This window comes from Oryctolagus cuniculus, chromosome 2, assembly GCF_051225735.1.
Source record: "Oryctolagus cuniculus isolate XC-2025 breed Fujian yellow rabbit chromosome 2, ASM5122573v1, whole genome shotgun sequence".
Classification (NCBI taxonomy): domain Eukaryota; kingdom Metazoa; phylum Chordata; class Mammalia; order Lagomorpha; family Leporidae; genus Oryctolagus; species Oryctolagus cuniculus.
The window spans coordinates 2,790,592-2,817,622 of NC_142868.1; the positions used below are offsets into that span (position 1 = coordinate 2,790,592).

The 27,031-nt window shown below is 57.3% G+C and overlaps 1 protein-coding gene across 11 annotated transcripts in view; it reads left to right on the top strand.

Annotated features, from left to right (window-relative positions):
• Positions 1 to 27,031, top strand: part of AFAP1 (actin filament associated protein 1) — a 173,848-nt gene that overhangs the window by 34,891 nt on the left and 111,926 nt on the right. For 10 of the 11 annotated variants that reach the window (XM_089325161.1, XM_089325224.1, XM_089325157.1 and 7 more), the window contains exon 2: positions 25,701 to 25,829. The exons of the other annotated variant lie outside the window; for it this stretch is intronic. In XM_089325161.1, the coding sequence (XP_089181287.1) occupies positions 25,703 to 25,829 (127 nt within the window). In that variant the 5' untranslated portion in view covers positions 25,701 to 25,702. The remainder of the gene's footprint in view (positions 1 to 25,700; positions 25,830 to 27,031) is intronic. 11 annotated transcript variants of the gene reach the window in all.

The following is a 27,031-nucleotide window of genomic DNA, read 5'->3' on the forward strand; positions in this document are numbered from 1 at the left end:
GACAGAGAATCTTCCGTGCCCTGGTTGTCTCCCTGGGTGGCCATCGCGGCCAGGGCTGAGTCAGGAGAAGCCAGGAGCTTCAGCCAGATCTCCCATGTGGCTGGAGGGGCCCAGACGCTTGGGCCGTCTTCCGCTGCCATTCCCCCGGCATTAGCAGGGAGCTGGATTGGGAGGGGAGTGGCCGGGACTTGAACCCATGCCCGTGTGGGATGCTGGTGTTGAAGGCGGCGGCTTCACCTGCTGCGCCACAGCACTTCCCAGGCGCGTCTTTTCTGAATTGGAATTTCTGGTTTTTAACAGATTCACTGTGATTTTAGGTAGAATTCTGAGAACATCATGGTATTCTCTCCCCCCCCTTCCCTCCCTCCTTCCTTTCCCCCTTTTTTCAGTTGCTGAGATAATCTACGTTAAATCTACATTACAGTAAAAACGCTTCATACTTCACTGGATAATAAGTTTAATAAAAAGCAAAAAGGCCCTTGTTTAGTGGGAATAGAGACAAGAGCTATAAATGATATTTGAGTGGAAAAATGAGTATTTCACCATATATGGTGCATTTTAAAGTAATTTAGCAGTGTGGCTTTTTTTTTTTTTTTTTGACAGGCTGAGTTAGACAATGAGAGAGAGAGAAGGGTCTTCCTTCTGTTGGTTCACTCCCCCAAATGGCTGCTACGGCTGGTGCGCTGCACCAATCTGAAGCCAGGAGCCAGGTGTTTCCTCCTGGTCTCCCATGGGGTGCAGGGCCCTAGCACTTGGGCCATCCTCCACTGCACTCCTGGGCCACAGCAGAGAGCTGGCCTGGAAGAGGGGCAACTGGGACAGAATCCGGTGCCCCGACCGGGACTAGAACCCGGGGTGATGGCACCGCAGGCGGAGGATTAGCCTAGTGAGCCGCAGCGCCGGCCCAGTGTGACATTTTTAACCATCGATTGCAAAGGTATAAAGGTTTTATAAAACTGTATTTGCAGCAATACTGACACGCAGACATTCGGGTACGTGCTGTTTAAGTGGGTATGATACTGCACTGGAGTTCGTGCCAGCCGTGGGAGAAGTCCCGTGGGGGACAGTGGTGCTGGGCGCCCCTGTGCAGCGATTGGGAGTGAGAAGACGACCTGCGTTTTTGCTGCTTGCTGCAATATCACAGATACCTGCTCCAGGGTGTGTTCGTGTGACTATAAAGAGGCTCGTCGCAGGCGAAACTTTGCTGAGCTGTCATCTGTGTAACTGCAGAAGCGACTCAGGACATGGAGCAGCGAGACCAGGGAGGGAAGGCAAGCTTGCGGAGTGGGGAGCGCAGGTGCTGGTGCACAGTGGTCCACAGAGGCAGGTGTTGGGGGCCATGTGGCTGAGGGGTTGCACACTGAGCGGAAGGCACCGGGACGCAGCACCGGGCGGCGCCGCAGCCGTGCCAGTGTGGCTCTCAGCAGCCTGTGTCGCCCGTCAGAGTCCTCTCTCGAGCTAGCGAGGCCTGGCCTCCACCCTGCCTCGCCCTGTTCCAGCGCAGCACTGCTGTGCAGGGGTGCTCCAGGCAGGAGTCCTCACAGAGGAACCTCGATGCCCACGTGCGCGTCCACACGTAGCAGTCATTACTGGTTGCTGGCAGGAAACCATGGCCGGACGTGTGCGGCCACACCTGTGACGCGCGGGAGGCGGGCAGGGTGCTGAGCTGCTGTGTCTGTGGGACCCGTGTACTTTGCCTTTGTGTGGCTTCTGGAGATGCAGTGGGGGGTCTGGGGGCCATGGGGTGCGCAGTAGCTGCCCTCCTCCCACGTGCTGGGAGAGCCGTCTCCCTGGTGGTGGTGCTCTCAGGAGCAGGTTGTGGCCGGCACTGTGGCGCTCCTGATCCCGTGTGTGTGTGTGTGTGTGTGTGTGTGCGTGGGGGGGTGTAAATGCTCAGGCGTGGCCCTCGAGGCGTGCAGAACAAACAGGAGCGCCGGCTGCCTGGGAGGAGGCCCTGGGAGCTGGAGATGGCAGTGAGGGGCGTTCCCTGTTTCTGGGGATTTTGACTTTTCGTTGTTGCTGTTTTATTGTTGAGTGGGTTTTAATCACCTTTAAGTTTACCACACATTTGTAATCAAATATTCTGAAGATTTGAAAGCGACTTTCCTTATCCATGCAATGGAGCTCAGTGTGCCACTGGTTTTGTGGGATTGTGATGAGGATTAAGGAAGGCGGAAGTCAGGGTCTGGCCTTGCGTGAATTAGAGGGCGAGAGATCCATTAGGACGTCTCACCGCGCCTGCTCGTGGTGTTGGAAGTCGCTTGAATTCCACGTGGCTGCGTGGTGGAGACCGCTGTCGCGCTGCCTGGGCTCTGGGCTGTTTGCTGGGAGCTGTGCCCCTTCCTCTCCTCCATGGGGGGGGTGGGGAGAGCGCTCCCACGTCACAGGTGTTGGTGGGATTGCGTGCGTGAGAGACGTGGAAGTGTCTTGAATGCCACAGCGGAGAGCAGTCCTCGCCCAGAGAGCAAGGCGTGAGCCTGCCTCGCGGAGTTGCCTCGTGTCCCTGTTGGGCGGTGGGGCTTTGTGGATGCCTGGCAGCCGGGGGGGGGGGGGGGGGGGCCGGCTGTCACCTGCTGTCCTCGCAGCAGCGGCAGTTGAAGGGACAGCTTGCCCCGATTTGCATTTCTGGGTGTTTGTGCTGTTTACGACTAGTTAAGGCAAGGCTTGGAAGGCTGTCCGTGGCAAGCTGGCAAATTCAGCAAAACAGAAAATCTGTCAGCGAGGTGTGCGCCGGCGTGGGCACAGCGCATTCACATAAACACACACACTGGCTCTTAGAAAGACACTGCACCGTTGGCAGGTGGCTGGCTGGGACTTTTCCCTCAAGAGTGTGCCTGTGGCTGTTGATGTCTGAAACCTGAACCCTGGCGCCCCTCCCCCGTGGGATCCTGGCGCCCTCCCCTGCGTGCTTGAGGCGTGAGGGGTGGGGAGGGATCAATCCTTGGGATCCATCTCTTCTTCCCCCAGGTGCCCTGGGCCCCGTTCACATTTCCTGTTCCCGGCAGGGAAGTCTAGGACAGCACATTTTTTCTTTCCATTTCCTGTCACTTTTTGTCCATAGCTTTGATGAGCCTTCAGCACACTTTCTGAGCCGTCCGTCTGCCGACACGCTCGGCTCACGGCCCTCGCCGGTGCCTGGCACCCAGAAGCTTAGTCAGCGCTTGTTCAGCGAGCGCACGGCTGGAAGGGTGTCACTACTCTTTCTGCTGCCGCCTCACGGAAGGTGCCTCTGGGAAAAGCCGGCAGAGAGGTGGCACGTGCGGCCGCAGGCTGTGGTACGTGTGGGGTGTGCCCCTGGAGCGGGAAGGGTGTGAGCGGCCTCCCCAGGAACGGGTGCGTGTGACGTGTGCCCGTGGGTTTCTGTGGTGGGCTGTTGGATCCCCTGTACCACCAGGAACCAAAGTAGGGCACCGAGGCGGTCTGCATTCGCCCCTCCCACGCCCGTCAGCTTCTCTCCGCTGAAGCCGAGACTGAGTATCTCACAAGGCCGCCGGGGGCGGGGCGGGGGGGGTGTCCGCCAGGGTCCTGGGGTGGCGAGCAGAGCGCGCAGTCCAGCGTGAGAGGCGGCGGTGCTTGTGCCTCCCGCCTCCCGCGTTATCCCTCGCAGGATGGCTCAGCCCATGGAAGGAGCGCGGGAGCTGGCATCTTCAGGAAAGCAAGGAAGCCCTCGCAGGGCGTCAGCACTCTCTCTCTTGTCCCCGGTCTGGGACAGGAGCACTTTGCCTCCTGCTCACGTGCGACGCGAGGCCATTGTGTCACCGTAATTATCTGAAATCTTAGACGGATGCAGCCCGACCTGGTCCCCTGAGAGCGGTCTTATGAATTTTAAATCCCCGTGGCGGGGGAGCAGATGGCGAGGTGGGGCAAGTGCCTGGAGTTCTCTCATGGCCAGCTTTCGCTGGACGTCCTCCGTGGGGAGCTGGCGCTGGGGAAGCCGCTCCCTCGCCAGCTGGGTTCCCTCCTGCCGCTGCGGGAAGAGGGCCCTGCTGCAGTCGGCAGAACTGCTGGTTGTTTTGAAATCATGAAAGCTCCTTGGCCCCACCCAAAGCCCTGGGCAGAGCCATGAAAAGCTTCTCTGCCTGTACGTCTTAGATCTGCCCCCCCCAACTACACATGCAAATGAAGGTCTTCTCTGATAGCTGAGACAGTCCACTGCTGCATCCTCGGGCTTCCTTGGTGCACGGATGTGAGCCTTGGGGCAGGAACTGTGTTTCCTGGAGGACCGTGTCGGATGACACTGACACCAGACAGATGCCCGTACCCAGTGAGCTCTGTTTGGCCTGGTAGGATTTCACAGCAGAATTCAGAAGAGCAGAACTTGGAGGGAAGTTCCTGCCGCTGGATTCCAGAGCTGGAGAGCGGTCGTCACCCCGGTCCTTGCCCGGCCCTTCCCTGCCCTGCGCTGCCCTGCGCTGCCCGCCTTTGCCTGCGCGCCCGCGGGCCCCCGGGCAGCCTTCCTGAGCCGGGCAGGGCTGCGGCCCGAGGGGATGGCGCTTGCCCACTGCTGCAGTTTGGTGATTGCGTGGCACCAGAGCATGCAGCTGTGTGAAGTGAGAGCCAGAGCGAAGCGGTGGTGCCTTCCCCGGTGGTGCTCTGGGGGAAGCCACGGGGCGACAGGTGATGCCCACGATCTGACGTCAGAAGGAAGTCGGGGCTGGGTGGGGCGTTGGGGTGGAGTCAGGAAGGGAGGCGTGAGAGGCAGCCGGGCCTCAAGTGGCTCCTCCCATCTCCCTGCGGGCGCCGCTCCCCACCACCTTATCTTCTGCGCTCTGCTTATTTCTCAGGGTGCCTTGCAACCATGTTTATTATTATTATTATTTATTTTTTGACAGGCAGAGTGGACAGTGAGAGAGAGAGACAGAGAGAAAGGTCTTCCTTTGCCGTTGGTTCACCCTCCAATGGCCGTGGCGGCCGGCGCACCGCGCTGATCCGATGGCAGGAGCCAGGAGCCAGGTGCTTCTCCTGGTCTCCCATGGGGTGCAGGGCTCAAGCACTTGGGCCATCCTCCACTGCACTCCCTGGCCACAGCAGAGAGCTGGCCTGGAAGAGGGGCAACCGGGACAGAATCCAGCGCCCCGACCGGCACTAGAACCTGGTGTGCCGGCGCCGCAAGGCGGAGGATTAGCCTAGTGAGCCACGGCGCCGGCTCACAACCATGTTTAAAAGATTGCATTCAGGGCCGGCGCTGCGGTGTGCTGGGTAAAGCTGCCACTTGCTGTGCCGGCATCCCATGTGGGCGCTGGTGCGAGTCCCTGGCTGCTCCACTCCCGATCTAGCTCTCTGCTAATGGCCGGAGAAGGTAGCAAAAATGGCCCAAGTGCTCGGGTCCCTGCAACCACATGGGAGACCCAGAAGAAGCTCCTAGCTTCAGGCTTCAGCCTGGCCCAGCTCGCCTGTTGCGGCCACCTGGAGAGTGAACCAGTGGATGGAAGACCTCTCTCTCTCTCTCTCTCTCTCTCTCTCTCTTTCTCTGCCTCTGCCTCTCCTTCTCTGTAACTCCGACTTTCCAATAAATAAATAAATCTCGAAGAAAAAACTGATGTTCTTCCTCATACAGTAGGCCACAGAGCGCGCGCAGCATGGACGCCGGCTCTTGCTGTGTAGTAAAATCGGGGCTGGAGTGACAGGGTTACCAAGTGAGAATGAGGAGGCGGCCGAGGTTCCCAGCCCAAAGCTGTTTCGAGAGTGTGGAAACAGGATGCGAGAGGTGGGTTTGCCCGGGGCCCGGGGGCGTTTCCCGTGGCATGGGAGCCACGCGGCGTGTGCTTGTCTAAGCGTGAGCCGTGCCTCCTCTGGCTGCGTGTCCCTCCTGTTTGCGTGGATTCCTGCGTTGCTGCCATGTAACCATGCTCTGGGATGGACACGGACGTTCCTTCAGTCCGGGGTTGAGCTGGACGGTCTTACAAGTCCTCCTTGCAGTTTCCCGTGGATTGCAGAGTACGTCTCAGGAGCTGCCCTGAGATATGTTCACGTTGATGGTTTTTCAAAGGCCAGTTTGGTGAGAGCCACGAAGAGTTCCTGGGCTGGGGGAGGGGCAGTGACGGTCTGTGACAGCTGCCCCCTTTAGAGCCTGACCACACCCGCGGCCTGTCCCCCTCGTGCACACTCCTGACTTCCTCTGTCTGGGTCTCCTCCGTTCCTTACTGCTGCCACGAAGACCGGTTCAGAGAGAGGCCCACGACAGCACCCCTGTGCTGGACGCTCGTGAGCAGAGGCGTCTCCCCAGGCGCCGTCGCGGGTGCTCCTGTCGGGCTAGCGGGAGCGCTGCGGGCGTGCCGCGTCTTTCACGGTGCCGCCTTTTGGGGTTGTGGATTTTTGGAGGTCTTGGTGATAATTGTAGTCATTGAGAATGTCATTCTTGCAAGTTCTGCTAAGTCAGAAGCTGTCCCGTGTTGAGTTGCCAAAAACAGCTGTATTTCCAGCCAGATCTCCGTCGCCCGGTTTCCACCAGGGCTGTTGGATGTGTTTGCCGTGGCGTGGTCTTAGGGAAGCCCAGGAGTTACAGGACAGTTCAGCCATGGAGAGCCGAAACGTGTCTGAGTGTGTTTCCCGTATTGGTTACTGATCCCTGCTGACAGTTCTGTTAGACCTGAGTTCCTGAGCCCCTGTGCACACACATGGCGCGCACACACACACACACACACACAGGCCCTCCTGTGGCTGCCACCTGTCCGTTGGGTTCCGCGCCTGCTAATGCTTCTGTTTGCTGTGCCCGGTTACCTGGACCACAGCCCGACTTCTCTGCGCGGCTCCTGTAGGGCCAGACTGTCGGAGCGGGGCTGGGGTGCCCCTGCACAGTTACCAGGGCTCTCAGAACCCGGCGTGACCTAGCCGTGGGCCGGGAAGAGCTGTGGGCGAGGCTGAGGCTTGTGTGCTGTGTGCGCTGGGGATGCCAACAACGTCTCCGGTACAGGGAGCCGGGGAGGGTGAGGAAGTTTCGTGACGGCTGTCTTTCCTGGGAAGCATCACCCGTGAACTGTTCTTGCTTCCAGCTCGAGAGGAGACAGTTTGCATCTCCGTGCACTCGTCGCGTTGGATGTGGACGCCAGCTTGCTGGGCCACATCATTCCCTTGGCTTCGTTTGTCGGGCAGCATGTGTGTGCTGGGTGCAGTAGGCCCCGCCCTGTGGAACAAGTAGAGATGACCCTGAAGGTTGGCAAGGGTGCCCCGGGGACGGGGGGCGGAACAGCGCGTGCCTCGCCCACCCGGGAGGTCACGTGTGTGTCCAGCGTGTCCCATTCCCGTGCGTCCTACCCATGCACGTGTGGTGTGGTGTTGAACTTCTGTTGGTGTACTTATCCTTCCCATTAAATTGAGAACTCGGTAAGGATAGGGTAGGTGTCCTTAATCACACACACACACACACACACACATACACACTGCAGGTAAGAGTTGGGTAAGGGCTATTGTAGTGTTTGATGAAAAAATATGGATTTGATGGGTGACTTTCCACACTGACTGGGGGGAAGGCAGGAGGGCTTCACCGGGGGAAGTTGTTGGTTTTTTTTCTTTAAATATCACTTTAATTTAAAATAATCCAGGACTAGAGAAAGGAGCATAAATAGTTTGATGAGTTCCTGTGCGCCCTACCCTCAGATCCCCACGTTTTACCTCGGTTGCACCTCTTCTCTCTCCTTAACTCTTCCACAGTGTTTGAGAGTGGGAGACGGACACGGGGTCACAGTGAGAGGGGAGAAAAGAGGTAGATGGAGGCTTTTCTAGTTCTGGGATGGGATGGGCGCTGAGCTGGGGGCGGGAGGGGCTGTGAGATCTGGGCGGCTGGGTGGCGGGAGGCAGAGCAGTGTTGGAGGGTTCTGGGGGGTGCGCAGCCTGGGTAACGGCTGGGGCGCAGAGGCGCTGTGTTGGGACAGGGCAGGCTGTGGGAGGAATGGTTTCAGCAGGGGATAGGACCTTGGTATTGGGCACTAAAATTTGAGCTCCAGGGCAGATGCCAAGAGCTGTTAGGGAGAAAGAGACAAAAGCAAGATCCCCAAGAGGCCGAGCAGGGCAGAAAGGGCATCGGCTGACCAAGGAAGCAGGCTGCCCGCCCTCGGGGAGCACGCAGCTGTTAGCTGAGTGTGTGTGCGCAGCTGAGCCTGCGGCTCACCCGCCCCGCCCGCTAGCCAGTGCACGGCAGGCCCTGGCCCTGGGAGCCCGCTCTGAGCCTGTGGCTCACCCCGCCCCGCCCGCTAGCCAGTGCACGGCAGGCCCTGGCCCTGGGAGCCCGCTCTGAGCCTGTGGCTCACCCCGCCCCGCCCGCTAGCCAGTGCACGGCAGGCCCTGACCCTGGGAGCCCGCTCTGAGCCTGTGCCTCACCCCGCCCCGCCCGCCAGTGCACGGCAGGCCCTGGCCCTGGGAGCCTGCTCTGAGCCTGTGGCTCACCCCGCCCCGCCTGCCAGTTCACGGCAGGCCCTCAGCTCCAGGAGCCTGCTCTGAGCCTGTGGCTCACCCCGCCCCGCCCGCCAGTGCACGGCAGGCCCTGGCCCTGGGAGCCCGCTCTGAGTCTGTGGTCTATAACGTGTTCCTCGTCAGCTTCCTCCGAGACTTGTTGCCGTGACTGTCCGGCACGCGTGCTGAGTGTCTCCTTCACATTCCTCAGCAGGTTAGAGTGAGCTCAGTCCATAGGAAGGCAGCCGAAGTGGGGGCTCAGGGCAGAGGCCGCATCCACGGCCGCAGTGAGGGCCGTGTTGTGAAGGGGCCTGAAGTCGCCCGGGGAATGCACGGTCAGCCAAGGAAGAAGGTCCATGGGCAGACGTGGGGTCTGCAGCCTTCAGAGGCTGGGGGGACCTAGGAGCCGACGCACAGAGCGAGAGAGCCTGTTTCCACAGGAGTGGGTAGAGCCACGGAGTCGGCTGCTGCCCCCAGAGTGGAGGAGGCCTGAACCTCACAGTCAGACTTGGCTACAGGGACGGCACTAGGTGACTGACAGGACCCCCTCAGGGGCTGGGGGACGATGCCAAGGGCGCGCTGGGCTCCTCCTCTCTGGCTCCTCATCCTGGGGAGCAGATTAACGCCCCTTAGCTGGGGCCCACGGGTGCACGTGGTCTGCGAATGCCGGGTTGCACTGTGTGCTGGGCATTGCAAGGAAAATCTTTGTGGAAATGGGGCCCTTTAGATGAAGCCAAAAAACAAGCCTTTTCCGGAGGACACACAGCTTGGTGTGTGAGTGACAGGGGGGAGGAGCTTGGTGTGTGAGTGACAGGGGAGGTCCCCTTTTGGTTTACTGAAGCGGAGGTGGCAGAGCTGACAGTTCCTGCAGCTGCTGGGTTTTCTGAGAGGAGCAGGTGCTCAGACAGCCTTGCGCAAACGCCTTTGTCACCCTCGACTCCGGGGAGTCGTTTGCTCTGCTGTAAAGTGGTGATCTCTGTGGAGTGCGTTACTTAACACACATTTAGTGGCTGTTGGGAAGTGCTGCTGTGAGGTCCGTGGTGCCCCGTGAGTGGACGAGGGGGCCTGGGTTCGGTTGGGTGGGGCAGCTGTTTGAGCACCTGCTGGGGGTGGCCGCTGCAGTAGGCAGGTCCCGTTTTATCTCGTCCCTAGGCGGAGACTCTGCGGGCAGTGACGCTGCTGCTCATGGTCAGCATCGCGGACTTCTGTGTTGAGTCGTGTGTTCCGTCCCTCACACAGGGACACTTACAGAGGTCGCCAGGCCTCCGAGCAGCCTTGTGTTACAGAGGCAGGATAAGGAGCAGGCCACGTCTGGGTGGGGGCAGAATCAGCCCAGTCCCGTGGGCACCGCACCGTGTGCTCATTCAGTGCCTCCGCACACGTCTGTCCCATCATCCTGTGGTCTGACCCCAAGAACCGTCTTCCGGAACGGGCTTCCCTTCACACCCAACGTGTTCAGAGTCCCTGCCCCTGCACCGCCTCTGAACCCACGTGCTCTGTAGGAGGAACCGCCCGCCAGGGGAGCCGGGCAGGGGGAGAGGGGGTCTTTGTGCCTCCGTTCCTGGAGGTCAGCCCCCAGCCAGTGTTCCCTTTCGACTCAGTCCTGTGCCGCCTGTCGGGAGCCCTCGCGGCTTTCCCTCTGTGTCTGTGAGAGGAGACTGCGTGGAAGCAGAGACCATGGCCGCAGCACTTCCTGCCACCCGGCTTTAGGCGCCCGATGAACTCGGAAGCCTCGCTCCACCTTCTTCACTGGGACACTGAGTTACGGAAGGGGTCAGGGACAACCAGCATGATGAGTCAGCCCTCTAGACAGAGCTGAAACGGCTGTGGAGGGTGGTGGATGCGGACGCCTACAGATGCCGACTCAGCATTCTTGGAAAAGCGTGATGGCATCCAACAAGTGGGTTAGGGACCTCGTTGCTAATCTGGGTCCCTGATTTTCAGCTTTTACCAGGTGTCACTTAAAACCCAGCTTTTGGGGCCAGCACTGTGGCGCAGTGGGTTAATCTATCTCCTGCAATCCCATGTGGGCACTAGCTTGAGTCCCGGCTGCTCCACTTCCAATCCAGCTCTCTGCTGTGGCCCGGGAAGGCAATGGAGGATGGCCTAAGTGCTTGGGCCCTGCACCCGCGTGGGAGACCCAGAGGAAGCTCCTGGCTCCTGGCTTCAGATCGGCACAGCTGCAGCCATTGTAGCCATTTGGGGAGTGAAGCAGTGGATGGAAGACCTTTCTCTCTGTCTCTTCCTCTCACTGTGTGTAACTCTCCCTCTCAAATAAAAATAATAACATCTTTAAAAAGAAAAGAAACACTAGACTAGGCCAGGGAATCTGCCCCGGCCTTGTGTGTGACCACGCAAATCAGTTGTTCTCTGTGCTTTGCTTTCCCGTATGTGACACGAGACGCCTTTGGTCAAGGCTACAGGGGTTGGAGGGCTCTGTTCCCTCTCAGGCCTGCATTTTGAGCCTCTCCCTCTGCCCCCTGCCACCTTGAGGGGGTTGTTGTCGTTCTCCGTTGTTGTATGTGACCCCCAACCCCACCCCATCCCATCCCGCTTTGCCTGTTGGCTGGGGTCGGGGCTGAGCTAAATGCGTGTGAACGGGTGTGGGAGCTGCTTGGTGGAGGCCTCTCCCGTGGGAAAGTCTGGAGTCTTGGCGATTGCTGTGCTCAGCGTTCTGGAAGCTGCTGCCTCCGCCTTCTCCACTAGATTCAGGTTCAAGTTCAATGACTTCATTAGGGCAGGCTTTTTATTTTTTTTTCCAAAGGTTTGTTTATTTATTTGAAAGTCAGAGTTACAGAGAAAAAGGGAGAGGCACAGAGAGAGAGAGAGAGAGAGAGAGAGAGAGAGGTCTTCCCTCTGCTGGTTTACTGTGTAGTTGGCTGCAGTGGCCAGGGCTGGGCCAGGCTGAAGCCAGGAACCAGGAGCTTCATCCCTGTCTCCCACGCGGGTGCAGGGCCCAAGCAGTTGGGCATCTTCTGTTGCTTTCCCAGGCGCATTAGCAGGGAGCTGGATCGGAAGTGGGCAGCCAGGACTTGAACTGCTACCCACATGGGATGCCAGTGCTGCAGGCGGCAGCTGAACCCGAGAGCCACCGCACCAGCCCTGGTTTTTTATTTAATGGACTGGAGTTGGAGGTGTGGTAAGATGGAGTGAGTGGGCGGCGTTTGTTCTCTGGGTTGTTGGAAAGGTGGAATCTTACAGCACACAGCCTGGAAGTCCTGCTGGCCCCAGACCTCCCCCTCTCCGAGAGCGGTCCTCGCTCCCCCACGTCTCCCTGGGACCGCAGACGTCTGTGAGCAGCTGGCCTAGTCTGGAGTCGCTCAAAGCCTGCCGTCCCAGGGGCCAGGAGCCGTCCGTCTGGGCGGTGGGGGCTGCATGCAGGGGGCTGGGAGGTCGTTCGTTCCAGGCGGGGGGCCCTAAGTGGGTTTCTGAATGCTTCCCTACTCAGGGTGGTGCCAGCGCCTCTCCCGTGCCGAACCTCCTGCGTTAACCTGGCTGCGCGGGGACGGCAGGGCACTGTCGTCACCCAGAGAGCGTCTTCCGGGTGGCTGTTCCTGGGCAGTGACTAGGCCTGTGACCTGAAGGTCGTGTCTGCTCTCTGGGCTCCTGTGTCTGCATCTACGCAGCTGTGGCGTTAGATAAGAGACACTACCACCACCCCCGACTCTGGAAGCCTCTCTCAGGAGGAGGGAGTTCAGTCAGAAGGGGTGGGGTGTGCTGACCAAGACCGTCCCTGTGTGCAGTTCACTGCCGGGGCACAAGGCGCAGGCTGGCACGCGGTGCCTTTCCTTCGGAGCCCGGCCTCTCCCTGTTCTTGGGGAGGGAGGTCGCACCCTTGTAGTGGGACGCCCTTACGGCCTGGCCACTGCTTCCATGTCCCCTGAGTTCCCTGGAAGACAGAACTGTCTGCTGGGACACTCGCTCCTGTCCTCTGTAGGCACGGGGGCCGTGGTCCTTCCAGACCTCAGGCACCTGAGCAGCACAGAGGGGCTGAGCCTGCTCTTTATCTTCGTCCCAGCCAGTCTCCCTTCCCTCGCCTGATGTCTTTATCCTTTCCCCTTGACTGGGAAGCCCTACTCAGGAGTGTCAAGAGGCAGACAACTTCATGACAGTGATGACAGCACAGGTCACCAGGGCCTCTGACTAGAACCCTGCCTCCTTAAGAAAAATGGATTCAGTACTTCATATATATATATGTATATTTTAAGATTTAGTTATTTATTTGAAAGTTACATAGAAAGAGGAGAGGCAGAGAGAGGGAGAGAGAGGTCTTTCATCCACTGGTTCACTCCCCCAATTGGCCGCAACAGCCGGAGCTGAGCTGATCCGAAGCCTGGAGCCAGGAGCTTCTTCTGGGTCTCCCATGCGAGTGCAGGGGCCCAAGCACTTGGGCCGTCTTCCCCAGGCCATAGCAGAGAGCTGGATCAGAAGTGGAGCAGCTGGGTCTTGAACCGGTGCCCATATGGGATGCCGGTGCTTCAGGCCAGGGCGTTAACCCGCTGTGCCACAGCACCGGCCCCAGTACTTCATGTAATCAGCCCGCCTGACACCCTTATCTCCTGTTTGTTGCTGATGTGTAACTAAGTCTTTTCTTAAAATTCGGTTTACCTAGGTCTTGTAGTAGATACAGTGGGCAGGTGTCCTGTTTATTTTACTGCACCTTGACTATTTGGGTTTTTCCTGATTCTTAGACCCTCCCTGTGACTGATTTTTCTTCAGCCCATGGAATCCTGGTCCAGATGACACTAGACCCACGGGCCTCACCTCCCCGAGTTACCCGTGGCCCTGGCTGCCAGTCCCCTCCCTGTTCCCCATCCCTGTCCCTGGTCCAGACGACACTAGACCATGTGCCTTACCTCCTGGAGTCACTCGTGGCCCCAGCTGCCAGTCCCCTCCCCGTTCCCTGTCCCTGTCCCTGGTCCAGATGACACTAGACCACGTGCCTCACCTCCCCGAGTCACCCGTGGCCCTGGCTGCCAGTCCCCTCCCTGTTCCCTGTCCCTGGTCCAGACACTAGAACCACATGCCTCACCTCCCCGAGTCACCCGTGGCCCCAGCTGCCAGTCCCCTCCCCGTTCCCTGTCCCTGGTCCAGACGACACTAGACCACGTGCCTCACCTCCCCGAGTCACCCGTGGCCCCGGCTGCCAGTCCCCTCCCTGGTCCCTGTCCCTGTCCCTGGTCTAGACGACACTAGACCACGTGCCTCACCTCCCTGAGTTACCCGTGGCCCTGGCTGCCAGTCCCCTCCCCGTTCCCTGTCCCTGGTCCAGACGACACTAGACCACGTGCCTCACCTCCCCGAGTCACCCGTGGCCCTGGCTGCCAGTCCCTTCCCTGTTCCCTGTCCCTGTCCCTGGTCCAGACGACACTAGACCCACGTGCCTCACCTCCCCGAGTCACCCGTGGCCCTGGCTGCCAGTCCCCTCCCCGTTCCCTGTCCCTGTCCCTGGTCCAGACGACACTAGACCACGTGCCTCACCTCCCCGAGTCACCTGTGGCCCTGGCTGCCAGTCCCTTCCCTGTTCCCTGTCCCTGGTCCAGACGACCCTAGACCCACGTGCCTCACCTCCCCGAGTCACCCGTGGCCCTGGCTGCCAGTCCCCTCCCTGTTCCCAGTTCCTATTCCTGGTCCAGACGACACTAGACCACGTGCCTCACCTCCCCGAGTCACCCGTGGCCCTGGCTGCCAGTCCCCCTGTCCCTGCTGGTCTGCTTCTGTCAATGCAGATTCCTTTTGCTACTTGGGGAATTCCGTAGAAGAGGAGTCATTGGTGAGTGTCTCGTCTTCTGCATAATTCTTGGAGGTTGATCGCAGTTGTGGCCGTGGTAGTTTGTTTCTTTGGTACTTTGCTTGTTTTTATTGCTGAGAAATTCTGTTTTGTGAGTGTATCCGTGGGCTTGTTCATGGTTGTTGTGAGTAATCTGCTGATGTCATCATGTGGACGTACGCAGTGGTGTCCCTTGGGTGACCGTCGGGAGTGGCGTTAGTGGCTCCCAGTTTCCCGTACCAGAAACGGCCAAGCTGTTGTCCACGGTGGTGGCTCTGCTCCCTGCCCCTTCTCCCCACACCCCTGAAGTGCGAGGGCGCTGGGGGCCCCACAGTCGAGTTGTCGTTCTGCTGGGTTCCTTGGGGTGCTGTGTGATTGTGATTTGTTAACCTGGTTACTCACGACTTACTGGCCATCTGTGTGTCTTGTCAGAAGTCTAACTGCTTTGCCCATTTTTAAAGGTGTTTTTCCATACAGTATTTTTTTTTACAATGATGCACTTTCAGTTTATTTTATACTCATAAGCTTAACCCTCCACTAAAGTAAAGAATTCAACAAATAGTAAGAAGGAAAAACCACTGTTCCTCAATAGCAGAGACGGGGCTGTAAACAATAATCAGATCTTAAAATGTCGATTTCACTCATGTATATTACGCATTCTTTACTCTTACACATTCTCGTGTACAGAGCCTGTGACTCTACCTCTCAAATGCATAAATAATTAAAAAATAGTATTTTAAAATTTTCTTTAAAAAAGATTATTTGAAAGGCAGAGTTACAGAGAAAGGGAGAAGAGAGTGAGAATGAGAGAGGGAGAGAGAGAGAGAGATCTTCCGTCTGCTGGTTCAGTCCTCAGATGGCTGCAGGTTCACGCCAGCAGCTCGGAGCTCCATCTGCGTCTCCCCTTGGGCCGCAGGGCCTCGTCCACCTGGGCCATCCGCTGCTTCCCAGGGGCTTTAGCAGGGAGCTGGGTCAGAAGTGGAGCGGCCGGGACTCTGCTGTGGGATGCAGGTGTCCAGCGGCAGGTTAGCCACCGCGCCACGACACCCGTCCCACATTCCTCATTTCCTTAGAGGGGGTTTCGTTTTTTTCCTTTCAATCATGGGTGGATGTTGGATTAATCAAATGATTTTTTCTGTTCAGTGGAGATGGTCATTTGGTTTCATTTACGTCTGTTAATGTGGTGAATTATGCTTCCTGATTTTCTAATTTAAAGCCAACCTTGAGTTCCAGGGATAGGCCCCACTGGGCTTAGTGTGTTACCCTTTTTGTATATCGTCCCATTTAACTGGCTCAGGTTTTGTTACCGCTTTCTGGTCTGGTCCTTGAGGGACACTGGGCAGTCGGGTTCTTGTGGTGTCTCCCGTGAACGTTTGCTGGCCCTTTCCTTTGATTTTCTCTGAGTTTGTGGAGAACTCCTGTTGTTTGTCCCTAGTCCAGTGGATAGGACCCATCAGTGAGCCGTCTTAGCCAGCAGTTTTCTTTAATGCACAAGCGCCCAGTTCCTCTGTTTTCCTAGTTTGTGTCTTTCAAGGAGCTTGTTTGACCTAGTTGTTGAATGCACCCTCACGACGCTGCAGTGTCTGTGCCTGTGTGCGGTGTGCGCTAGGAAGAGGGGCTCAGCAGTGCTGGCAGTCAGTGTCTGTGCCTGTGTACGGTGTGCCCTAGGAAGAGGGGCTCAGCAGTGACTGGCGGTCAGTGTCTGTGCCTGTGTACGGTGTGCCCTAGGAAGAGGGGCTCAGCAGTGACTGGCGGTCAGTGTCTGTGCCTGTGCGCGGTGTGCCCTAGGAAGAGGGGCTCAGCAGTGACTGGCAGTCAGTGTCTGTGCCTGTGTGCAGTGTGCCCTAGGAAGAGGGGCTCAGCAGTGACTGGCGGTCAGTGTCTGTGCCTGTGTACGGTGTGCCCTAGGAAGAGGGGGGCTCAGCAGTGACTGGCGGTCAGTGTCTGTGCCTGTGTACGGTGTGCCCTAGGAAGAGGGGGGCTCAGCAGTGACTGGCGGTCAGTGTCTGTGCCTGTGCGCGGTGTGCCCTAGGAAGAGGGGGGCTCAGCAGTGACTGGCGGTCAGTGTCTGTGCCTGTGTACGGTGTGCCCTAGGAAGAGGGGCTCAGCAGTGACTGGCGGTCAGTGTCTGTGCCCGTGTGCGGTGTGCCCTAGGAAGAGGGGCTCAGCAGTGACTGGCGGTCAGTGTCTGTGCCTGTGTGCGGTGTGCGCTAGGGAGAGGGGGGGCTCAGGGTCTCTCGGCGACACTGATTGATTGGCGGTCAGGGTCTCGGAGTTGGGGGCTGGGCACTGTTCCTGCAGAAGGCTGGGCTTTGATGTGCGCTGGGTGCATTGAGTGAATGATAAGGTCACTCCCATCTGTATGGGAGAGATTGGGCAGCAGTTCATTTTTGAACATTCAGACTTTTGTGTTAAAGTGTTCCGAAATTAATAACTGCTCTTTGTGGGGTGCAGACAGGTAGCATAGGGTGGTGAACCAGGCAGTGCTGAGTCCAGACGGTGACCGAATGTCACTCCGTGTCTGAGAAGCACTGGAGTCCCGCGTGCCCCGTGAAGACGTGTGGGCTTCTGTGTGTTCTGAGGTCTGGGCATTCCTCGCACTGAAGCTCAGAATAGAAACAGGAAAATGGCTTAAAGCCTCATTAATGTTCGTGGCACACGGTTGCATCATTCTCCTATTTTTAGTCCAGCTGGTTCTACTTTTGTTTTGAATAGGATTTTCAACATAGTGTAAGTGGCTTTGTTAAACTTTTTTCTTAGACACTTTGACATCAACAACCTAAAACTGTTGGCCACATGGTCTTTTAAAATATGTATCAGCCATCGCAGTTTCTGGCTGTTCTTTCTGTTTGCAGTCCGTCCCTCTCTGACTTCAGTGGAAGGGATTGTGTTTGCTTTGCTTCTCGTCGCACACCCCATACTTAGACACCAAATGTTTGTGCGCCGGGTTTATTGCTGTTGTTTTCAGAAAATGCTCACAACACACAGCGCAGCTCTGCGCTCCCCTCCGCCCAGCTGTCAGTCCCCGTCGTGTGCCTCTTCCCACTCCGCCTCTCGTGCCTCTGTCCTGTAGTGCCGCTTCTAGAAGAATCTTCCAAAACGGAGATCCAGAAAAAGATTTGTTGGATGGGGCTAGCACTGTGGCGCAGTGGGTTAACGCCCTGGCCTGAAGCACCGATATCCCATATGGGCGCCGGTTCGAGACTCGGCTGTTCCACTTCCAATCCAGCTCTCTGCTATGGCCTGGGAGGGCATTGGAAGACAGTCCAAGTCCTTGGGCCCCTGCACCCTCGTGGGAGACCTGAAGGAGGCTCCTAGCTCCTGGCTTTGGATCAGCGCAGCTCTAGCCATTGCGGCCATCTGGGGAGTGAACCAGTTGATGGAAGACCTCTCTCTCTCTCTCTCTCTCTCTCTCTCTCTGTGTGTGTGTAATTCTGACTTTCAAGTAAAATAAATAAAATTAAAAAAAAAAAAGATTTGTTTGAGGGCAGAGTGACAAGGGGTTGGGGGGGGGTCTTCCATCTGTTGGTCTACTCTCCAGACAGCCACGACGGCCAGGTCTGAGTCCGGCGAAGCCAGGAGCCCGGAACTCCAATCTGGTCTTCCACGGCTGACAGGAGCCCAGGTACCGGAGCCATCTTCCTCTGCCTCCCAGGCACATTGGCAGGAAGTTGGATTGGAAGTGGAGCAGCCGGGACTCACACCAGTGCTTGAATTGGCGCTCTGGTAAGGGACAGCAGTGTCACAGGCGCAACTTGACCTGTGCCACAACACCAGCTTCCTATCAGTGCCACTTTTATTTTCCCAAAATTTATTTATTTGAAAGAGTTAACAGAAGGAGAGGCAGAGAGAGAGGTCTTCCATCGCCTGGTTTACTCCCCAGATGGCTGCAGTGGAGCCAGGAGCTTCCTCTGGGTCTTCCCACATGGGTGCAGGGGCTCAAGGACCTGGGCCATCTTCCACTGCTTTCCCAGGCCATAGCAGGGAGCTGGACCGGAAGTGGAGCAGCCAGGACTTGAACAGCGTCCATGTGGGCTTTGCCCACTGCACCCCTGCGCCGGCCCCCATCAGTGCCACTTTTGAAGAGCTGTTTGTGAGTCTCCCTGTCCTAGGGCAGCAGCTTCGAGAGTCCATGCCTGCACCCACGCTCTAACTCGTGGGCCCTTGGACGTCTGGCTTGTCTTTAAACTTTGAGTGCAGGGTTTTGAACGCAGGTGTTACTTGACAGCTTGTCACTGAATGAAATGGAACGGATGGAAACGGATGCGTAGGACCTGCTTGGTTTATGTCCGTCGTCTCCCCCTGCTGCCCAGGAATCAGGAAAGCCGGCTGCTCTCTCGGTTGAGTGTGTTACTATAGTCGGTAAGCAGCACGTGCAGACCTGGGTTTGTCTTTCGCTTTCCACCGAATGATGGAAGGATATTTTCCGGAGGGCCTGCATTGTCCGTCGCTGAGTTAGCCTGACGTGTAGGGTCAGCCTAATGTTTGCTGACAACTCGTGTGCTGCGAGTGTCACCCCGGTTCCTCTGGGGCTCGTGGCTGGCAGCGTAGAGGCGTTCTGAGCTCTCTGTGTTCCGGTGCGGCGCCCGCGGTGGGGCGTCCTCACGGCAGTTCGGCCGGGCGTGGAGCTGCCCCCCCCGCGGCTGGGGACTGAAAGAGGAGCTCCTGACTCACACTCGCATCACCCCGTCCGTCATCCGAGGAATCTGTTTCTACAGAATGCTCCGCGTGTGCCAGCGGGGGACTTTCCCCCAGACAGCGTCCAGAACCACGTCGCCTGCCCTGAGGCTGCTCAGAGCAGCCCGAGCGAGCAGCCCGCTCAGCGGAGCCGCAGAGGCCTGCGGGAAGCTTGGACGGCGTGGCCCTATAAGGGAAAATGTGCAAGCGCCTTGTTCAGTTCCTGGGCCGCGCACGCTCCGCCTGCCTCGGGCGTGTCTGAGCCTCCCGCAGGCAAGGCCCTGACCCCGGGGCGCGGTTAACTTGCTGAGAAAATGAGCCGGGGAGAATCGCGCTTTTGTCACTTTCTTGTGTGTTCTCAGAATGTCACAGAAGACGCGGCTGTTCTGAGAGGACGTCCATTTTGCTTTAAAACAAACCTTGGGAGTTCTTTCTGTTACGAGAACTAGCAACCTGCAGGTGAATTAGTTCGTCAAACAGGTGTTGTCTGTCAGGCTCTGTGTTTGACGTTCAAGGTGGAGTTCGGACCGTGGTCCGTGCCCTCCGACCGCCTGCCGGCTGGGGGGGTACACACACAGCAGTCCTCTCAGTGCAGCCTGCGCAGTGTGATGACGCAGGCCACAGGTGCGGGGATTGAGCTGTGTGTAAGGGAGCATTGGGAGAGGGAGCCAGTGACCGCAGGCGTGGTGGTGGCGGGCGTGAGGGACAAGCCAGGCTGTCGGGAAGCGGGCCGGGCAGACGGCAGCAGCGCGCACAGAGCTGGGCAGCGGCCAGCATCTGGGGCCCCGGGCTGTGCAGAGGGTGCTAGGTGGAAGAGCTCGGAGAGCTGAGCTCCTGCGGGGCGCAGGGAAGGCTCAGAAGGGGGGGAGGGGCAGTGGGGGCCAATCAGGGCTCAGAAGGGGTGGGGGGAGGGGCAGTGGGGGCCAATCAGGGCTCAGAAGGGGAGGGGGAGGGGCAGTGGGGGTCAATCAGGGCTCAGAAGGGGAGGGGGAGGAGCAGTGGGGGCCAATCAGGGCTCAGAGGGGTGGGGGGAGGGGCAGTGGGGGCCAATCAGGGCTTAGAAGGGGTGGGGGGAGTGGCAGTGGGGGCCAATCAGGGCTCAGAAGGGGAGGGGGAGGGGCAGTGGGGGTCAATCAGGGCTCAGAAGGGGGAGGGGGAGGGGCAGTGGGGGTCAATCAGGGCTCAGAAGGGGGAGGGGGAGGGGCAGTGGGGGGTCAATCAGGGCTTAGAAGGGGTGGGGGGAGTGGCAGTGGGGGCCAATCAGGGCTCAGAAGGGGAGGGGGAGGGGCAGTGGGGGCCAATCAGGGCTCAGAAGCCGCTCCAGCGGAGCCTCTGATCTAGCACAGTGGTCCTCAGTGTGGGGCGAGGCCGTTTCTCTAGGGTCTGAGGCTAGACCTCAGAAGGAGCAGCTATGTGTGTGTGCGAGAGTCCACAGTCGCCCCACGTGTGTGTCCTGGGCTCCCAGGGTCGGGTGTGTCCTGGGCTCCACAGGGTCGGGTGTGTCCTGGGCTCCACAGGGTCGGGTGCGTCCTGGGCTCCCAGGGTCGGGTGCATCCTGGGGGTGCGTCCTGGGCTCCACAGGGTCGGGTGCGTCCTGGGCTCCCAGGGTCGGGTGCGTCCTGGGCTCCCAGGGTCGGGTGCATCCTGGGGGTGCGTCCTGGGCTCCACAGGGTCGGGTGTGTCCTGGGGGTGCGCCCCTCTGTCAGATTCTCTCTCTGGAGCTCGTCCATATTTCAGGAGGTTTGTTTTCGGATTTGCCTCTCACATCGAAGTTGAGTCGTAGTTAGAATACTTTTCCTTACAGCTAGGTTATAAGAGTTCACCTTCCATTTCTTCTAGAACCTGATCGGCTTTATCTTGTGTATTTAGGTTTTCAAATATCTATGGAGGTTTTTATTGTGTGTTATGAAAATTTTCAGTTTCACTCGTTGTCCGTCTCGGGTGGCTGCCAGGTGTCCTGACCCCACTGAGTACGATGACCGTCTTCCCATCGATGTGAGAGGGGCGTTTACCCTACGCGCCACTCCCACGTGCTTCTGGGTCTGCTGTGGGCCTTTCATTCTGTTCTGTTGATCCGGCTGGGAACAGCTGTGCCAGTCTCACCCTGTGTCAGCGTCAGACCCTAGGGAACTGGAGTGTAGGCCCTCGCTGGTGTGCCAGTCCCACCCTGTGTCAGTGTCAGACCCTAGGGGACTGGAGGGTAGGCCCCCGCTGGTGTGCCAGTCCCACCCTGTGTCAGTGTCAGACCCTAGGGGACTGGAGGGTAGGCCCTCGCTGGTGTGCCAGTCCCACCCTGTGTCAGTGTCAGACCCTAGGGGACTGGAGGGTAGGCCCCCACTGGTGTGCCAGTCCCACCCTGAGTCAGTGTCAGACCCTAGGGGACTGGAGGGTGATTACGTCCCTGACGCTGTCCTTGGACACCCCTGCGTCCCTGCTCCTCCGAGTGAATCCAGAGTCACCGCGTTTAGTCCCAGAAGTGACAGACGCGCTGGACACTCGCTGCCTTGTTACCTTGGGGGACTGACATCTTCTTGACACTCAGGTCCTGACGCTTCCCATGGGTCAGGCTTGCTGCTTTGTCTGTCAAGAGCCTTCTCCTGATTGTTGTAAGCATCTCACTGCCTGCGGCTTTGTAAACGGGGCCTCTGTCCTGTCTTCCCGGTGTCTGTTGTGCGAGATCCAAAATGAACGTGCAGAAGGCTCGCTTCTGGTTCTCCTGCCCCCCTACTAGTTGTATTTTATTTTTAGTCTTAGATTTTCTAGATACACTTCCATATCAGCTGCCAATGAGATAATTTTGTCTTTTGCATTCTGAACTTTCTAGTAGTTTTCCCCCTTCTAATTGCTTGGGGTGACACCTTCAATACCGTGCTAAAGTGGTAGAGAAAGTGGGCCCCCGACTCGCTTCTGATCTGCTGGGGACCCCTGAGGTGCTTGCTTGTTACGATGGGGTGTGCGTGTGTGTGTTCAGATTTATTTATGTATTTTATTTATATATTTATTTGAAAGAGTCGGGGGGATTGGTTCATCTTCCGTCTGCTGACTTGCTCCCCAAGGGGCTCAACAGCCAGGGCTGGGCTGGGCCGGGCCAGGCAGGAGCTCCACTTTGGTCTCCCGTGTGGGTGCAGGGGCCCAGGCACGCGGGCCGTCCTCCGCTGCTTCCCCAAGCCATTAGCAGGGAGCTGGATGGGAAGAGGAGCAGCCGGGACATGAACCGGCGGCACCCATATGGGGGGCCGGCGCTGTGCGTGGAGGCTTAACCTGCTGCACTAGAGTGCCGGCCCCCCATAACCATTTTCAGCATTTTTGTTTAGAAGTTTTAGCACCTCCTCATTTTTTGAATAGGGTCAACTTTTTTTTATTGTGGTAAAATACACTTAGCATAACATTTACCACTTTAGCCCACTTTCAGTATAAAATGCAGTGTCGTAAGTACATTTACGTTGCTGTTTGTGCAGCCATCACTGTCCTTTTCCGGAAGGTTTCATCGTCCCAGGTTGTAACAGACTACGTGGAAGCCCCCGTTCTCCCCGCCCGGCAACTCCTGTCCTGCTTTCCCTGTCTGAATTTGCCGGCCGAGTGCCGTGTAGATGGAGTCACACAAGCCTCGTGCCTGTCTCTGTGCCTGGCCTACTCTGCTGAGCAATGTCCTGAGGTGTGGTGCGCGTTGTAGCACACACAGCTGCCCCCCACGCCTGGGCAGTCTGGAGTCACAGATTCGGCCGATCGTGTGTCGAATATGTTTGAAAGAGACAGACAAGCACGCTGCGTCTGTACCCAACATGCAGACTTCTGGTCCTCATTCCGTACAGTAGGACGGCTAACTGAACGGCACTTACATTCGTGGGTGTTGTGAGTGGTTCAGAGCTGCTGTGTAGGACAAGGGGCACATGTGCAGGTCCTCGGCGGACACGGCGCTGTTATGAGGAGGGACTTGAGCACCGTGGATTCCTGCAGGAGTCCTGGAACTGCCTCCTAGGGATCTCAAGGAACGACGGAATCTAATTCCCTTTCACGTGTGAATTAGTGGGCCACACTTTGTTTACCCATTCATTTGTTGGTGTGAAGATGGGTTGTTCTGCCTTTAGGTATTGTGAATTATGCTATCAGTCTATTATTTTTATTTTATTATTATTTTTTAAAGATTTATTTATTTACTTGAAAGTCAGTTACACAGAGAGAGAAGGAGAGGCAGAGAGAGAGAGAGAGAGAGAGAGAGGTCTTCCATCCGCTGGTTCACTCCCAGTGGCTGGAGCTGCGCTGATCCAAAGCCAGGAGCTTCTTCGGGTCTCCCACGTGGGTGCACAGGCCCAAGCACGTGGGCCATCTTCCACTGCTTTCCCAGGCCACAGCAGAGAGCTGGATCGGAAGCGGAGCAGCTGGAACTTGACCAGTGCCCATGTGGGATGCCGGCACTGCAGGCGGTGGCTTCACCCGCTGTGCCACCGCACGGCCCACCATCTGTTATTTGTAAACACAGATGAGGTTTAGAAGCACCTGGAAAGGACCAAGGCTTGCTTAGCAGGAAGGCCTTGGTCTGGACTCCCTGCTTCCCGGAGGGGAAACTGGGCACCCAGAGAAGCCAGCCGCTAGCACACAGCTGCCACCTCCTAGGTCACTCACTCACTCTCTCCACTCACCGAAAATGCTGAGAGCCGCAGTAGTTACAAACAGTGGCTTTGGGTAGAGTCTTACATTTAAAAAAAAATCTGTTTGTGTGAGAGTCTAGAGGGAGGGAGAGAGGGAGCGTGTGTGTGATCATCTGCTGGTAGACTTCCCAGATGTCCACAGTGACCAGGGCTGGGCCAGGGCTGAGACTGAGACCTCGGTCCAGGTCTTCCACGTGGCTGGCAGGGACCCCGTGACAGGAGCCGTCACTGCTGCCTCCCTGTCTGCACTGCGGACACTGGCGTTGGAGTCGGAGTCGGGGCTGGGGCTGGGAGGCAGGATGCAGGTATCTTGACTGCTATGCTGTGCACCTGTTCCTTCCTGGTGTCGTCAAGCCTGGAGAATGCTGTCGATTTAGAGAACAGTAGATTTGAAAAGAATTCCATTGACCAATAGTTCTCAAACATTTTTGCTTATGTTTCTTAAAATTTCTATTGATTTTATCTGAAAGCCAGAGAAACAGATTTTCCATCCGTGGGTTCACTCCCCAAATGCATGCAACAGCTGTTGCTGGGCGAGGCCCGAGCCCAGCCCAGGTCTCCCAAGCGTCATCACCTGCTGCCTCCCGCAGTGCTCAGTAGCGGGCAGCGGGATCGGGGGCGGAGGAGCAGGGACTCTGACAGGGACGTGGGCGTTCCCAGACGGCTCAGCTGTCGTGCCACAGGGCCCCTCCGGCTTGTGCTGTTCAGGGGAATCACTCCCCTTAGGCTTTGCTCAGAAGTGCGTGACGGGCGTCCCTGGCAGGAGGAGATGAACAGAGAGCTTGGAGTGCCTGCGTACATCGGCGAGTCTGAAGCATTTTAGCCTCAGAATGTGTTCTGAAGACCCCGAGAGGTCTTGTTTGTGTGAGCATACCTGTGTACGTTATTTAGGATTCAAACTAGCAAATTTTAAGACACTTATTTGTAAAAATATCAGGGAACCCAATTTTTGGTAAAAAGCACATACTGTGGAAAGTAACTGCATTTACCATAACAAGATAACGGGAGGAGCAGCACTGTCTACACAGGGGGTCTGTGTGACCCCGTGTCACTCAGGGCCGAGAAGGTACACCCTGAAGGGTTGGGATGCAATGACATCAATGATTTCACTCCATCAAGACCCTCTTAGGTAGAAGTGGCATTTTGTTGTTGTTGCTGCTGTTTTTAAAGATTCATTTATTTATTTAAAAGTCAGAGTTACAGAATGCAGGGCGGGGCGGGGCGGAGAGAGATGCCAATCTTCCATGTGCTGGTTCACTCCCCAGATGACTGCAACAGCCAGGGCTGGGCCAGGCAGGAGCCAGGAGTTTCTTCCAGCTCTCCCAGATGGGTGCCGGGGGCCCAAGCACTTCGGCCATCCTCCGCTGCCTTTCCCAGACCATCAGCAGGGAGTGGTTCAGACGTGGAGCAGCCGGGACTTGAGCCGGCACCCGTACGGGACGCCGGCATCGCAGGCAGCAGCTGAACCCGCTCTGCCAGGGCGCCGGCCCCTTTTGTGGTTTCCGCTGTGCGTGGGTGAGGATTCCTGTGACCACTCGCATGTCGGTAGCACTGTCTTTGTGCGAAGGGGCTCGCTGCTCTGTATGGTGAAGACGGTGTGGACCTCGTGAACTTCGAGCAAGGACTTTGGGATTCCCCCACGCTCACATTGTTATTACGGATTGCTGATGTCATCCAGAGTTCCCGTCTTGCGGGCGTCCGAGGAAGTCTGCCGTAATTCCAGAGGGAAGAGGCGTGTGCTGGAAGCCAGCGCCTGAACCTGAGTTTTGCGGCCCCCTCGGCGTCTCACACCTGTGTTGGGGCCGTGTAAGCCAGCAGAGTTGGATGCTGAATTTCTGGAACTGTGCCTTTGTGGTTATCTGAAAACTGGCGTAGTAAGCTGCCGTCTCCTTCCCGACACTGAAATCCAGTATACGTGGAATGGACACAAGGCGATGAGGTCAGGCTTCAGGGCCTTGGCACCGTCTGTGGCCAGCTGGCCTTGGAGTTTTCCCAGCTGGGTTTCCCGTCTCAAAGCAAAAGTGAAGGCACAGCGCGCATTTATTAAGGAGATTACGTGTGAATCTTTTAGTTGTTCTGGTCTCAGCAAATTGCCTGTCGTGGTAAAATGCTACGTTCCATAGCAAACTAAAAATGCAGTGTCTGCGGTACAACTTAGCATGCAGATTTTGACATCTGCGAATCCGTGGGCCTAATGCCTCTCTCCTTTGTTTCAGCCATGGAAGAGTTAATAGTTGAGCTTCGTCTCTTTCTTGAACTCCTGGACCATGAATATCTAACGTCAACCGTCAGGGAGAAGAAGGCGGTGATCACCAACATTCTGCTGAGGATACAGTCGTCCAAAGGTGCGGGTCCTCCTTTCTAATGCTTGTCGGACTGTTGCATTTCTAGTTATTAATCTGTAGGCTGCAGATGGCATGGATATGATTACAAGAATCCAGTGATGCTCTCCTTGACCTGACCCCCCCCCCCCCCAGCTTACTTTATAATCACAGGTGCTTCTGTGGACAGAGAGCCCTACAAGTAAACGCCGCAGGTGTAGACGGGGTCACAGACAGCAGTCAAATACAGGACACCAGTTTAGCTTGATCCACATTAAGTGTTTTTTTCTTTTTGTACTCCATGCATTGGCTGCAACCAATCAGAAAATGTACATTTGTCTTTTGGGGTCTGGCTTATTTCACCACACATGGTGGTCTCCAGTTGCATCCAGTCCGCCTTGATGGCTGGGTGGCGTTCCGTTGTGTGTGTCCCACATTTTCTTTATCCAGTTAGCATCTGGGTTGAGTCCAGGCCTCAGCCATGTGGGTTGATCCGCTGTGAACGGGGTGCGGGTAGCTCTTGCATAGACTGACGGCATTCCCTGTGGGTGTACACCCAGGAGAGGAACGGCCGGGTCTTGTGGTGGGCCTCCTTTGGGATTTCTGAGGGCTCTCCTGACTGTCTCCCGTGGTGGTTGTGCTAGACTGTGCTTCCACCACGTGCACTGGGCTACCTTTTCCTCCACATCCCCGCCAGCATTTGTCACTTCTGGGTTCTGGGTGGCAGCCATCCGAGCGGGACTGTGGTTTGGTTTGCGCTTCCCTGACGGCTGGTGATCCTGCGCATCCTCTCCTGTGTCTGGCCGTTGGAACTTCAGCCCGCGTTCCAGGTTCTCTTGGCTGCCGGGCCGTCTTTCACCTACCATCTTCCTAAACCGGCTCCTTTGTTCGTTGACTTAGAAACTTGTTTATTCGTCCACTTTTCACTGAAGCCAGGTGCAGATGTGCTTGCCTCTAGGCCCAGAATGATAAAGACCTCAGGGAGCTAACAGAATCCGGGGTGTGCTGGGGGTCCCCAAGAGCACCTGGCATTCAGAGACGAACTGGAAGGACTCATGGGTGTCAGCGTGTGGGTGTGTTTACCCTGCCCACATTGCATTCATGGTAGGGAGGAGACACAGCCTGTCAGGAAGGAGAGTGCCCCAGGGGGAGGCTGGAGGGACCTGTGCACCCCAGGGGGAGGCTGGGGGAGCCCATGCGCCCCCTACAGAGGCTGGAGGGACCTG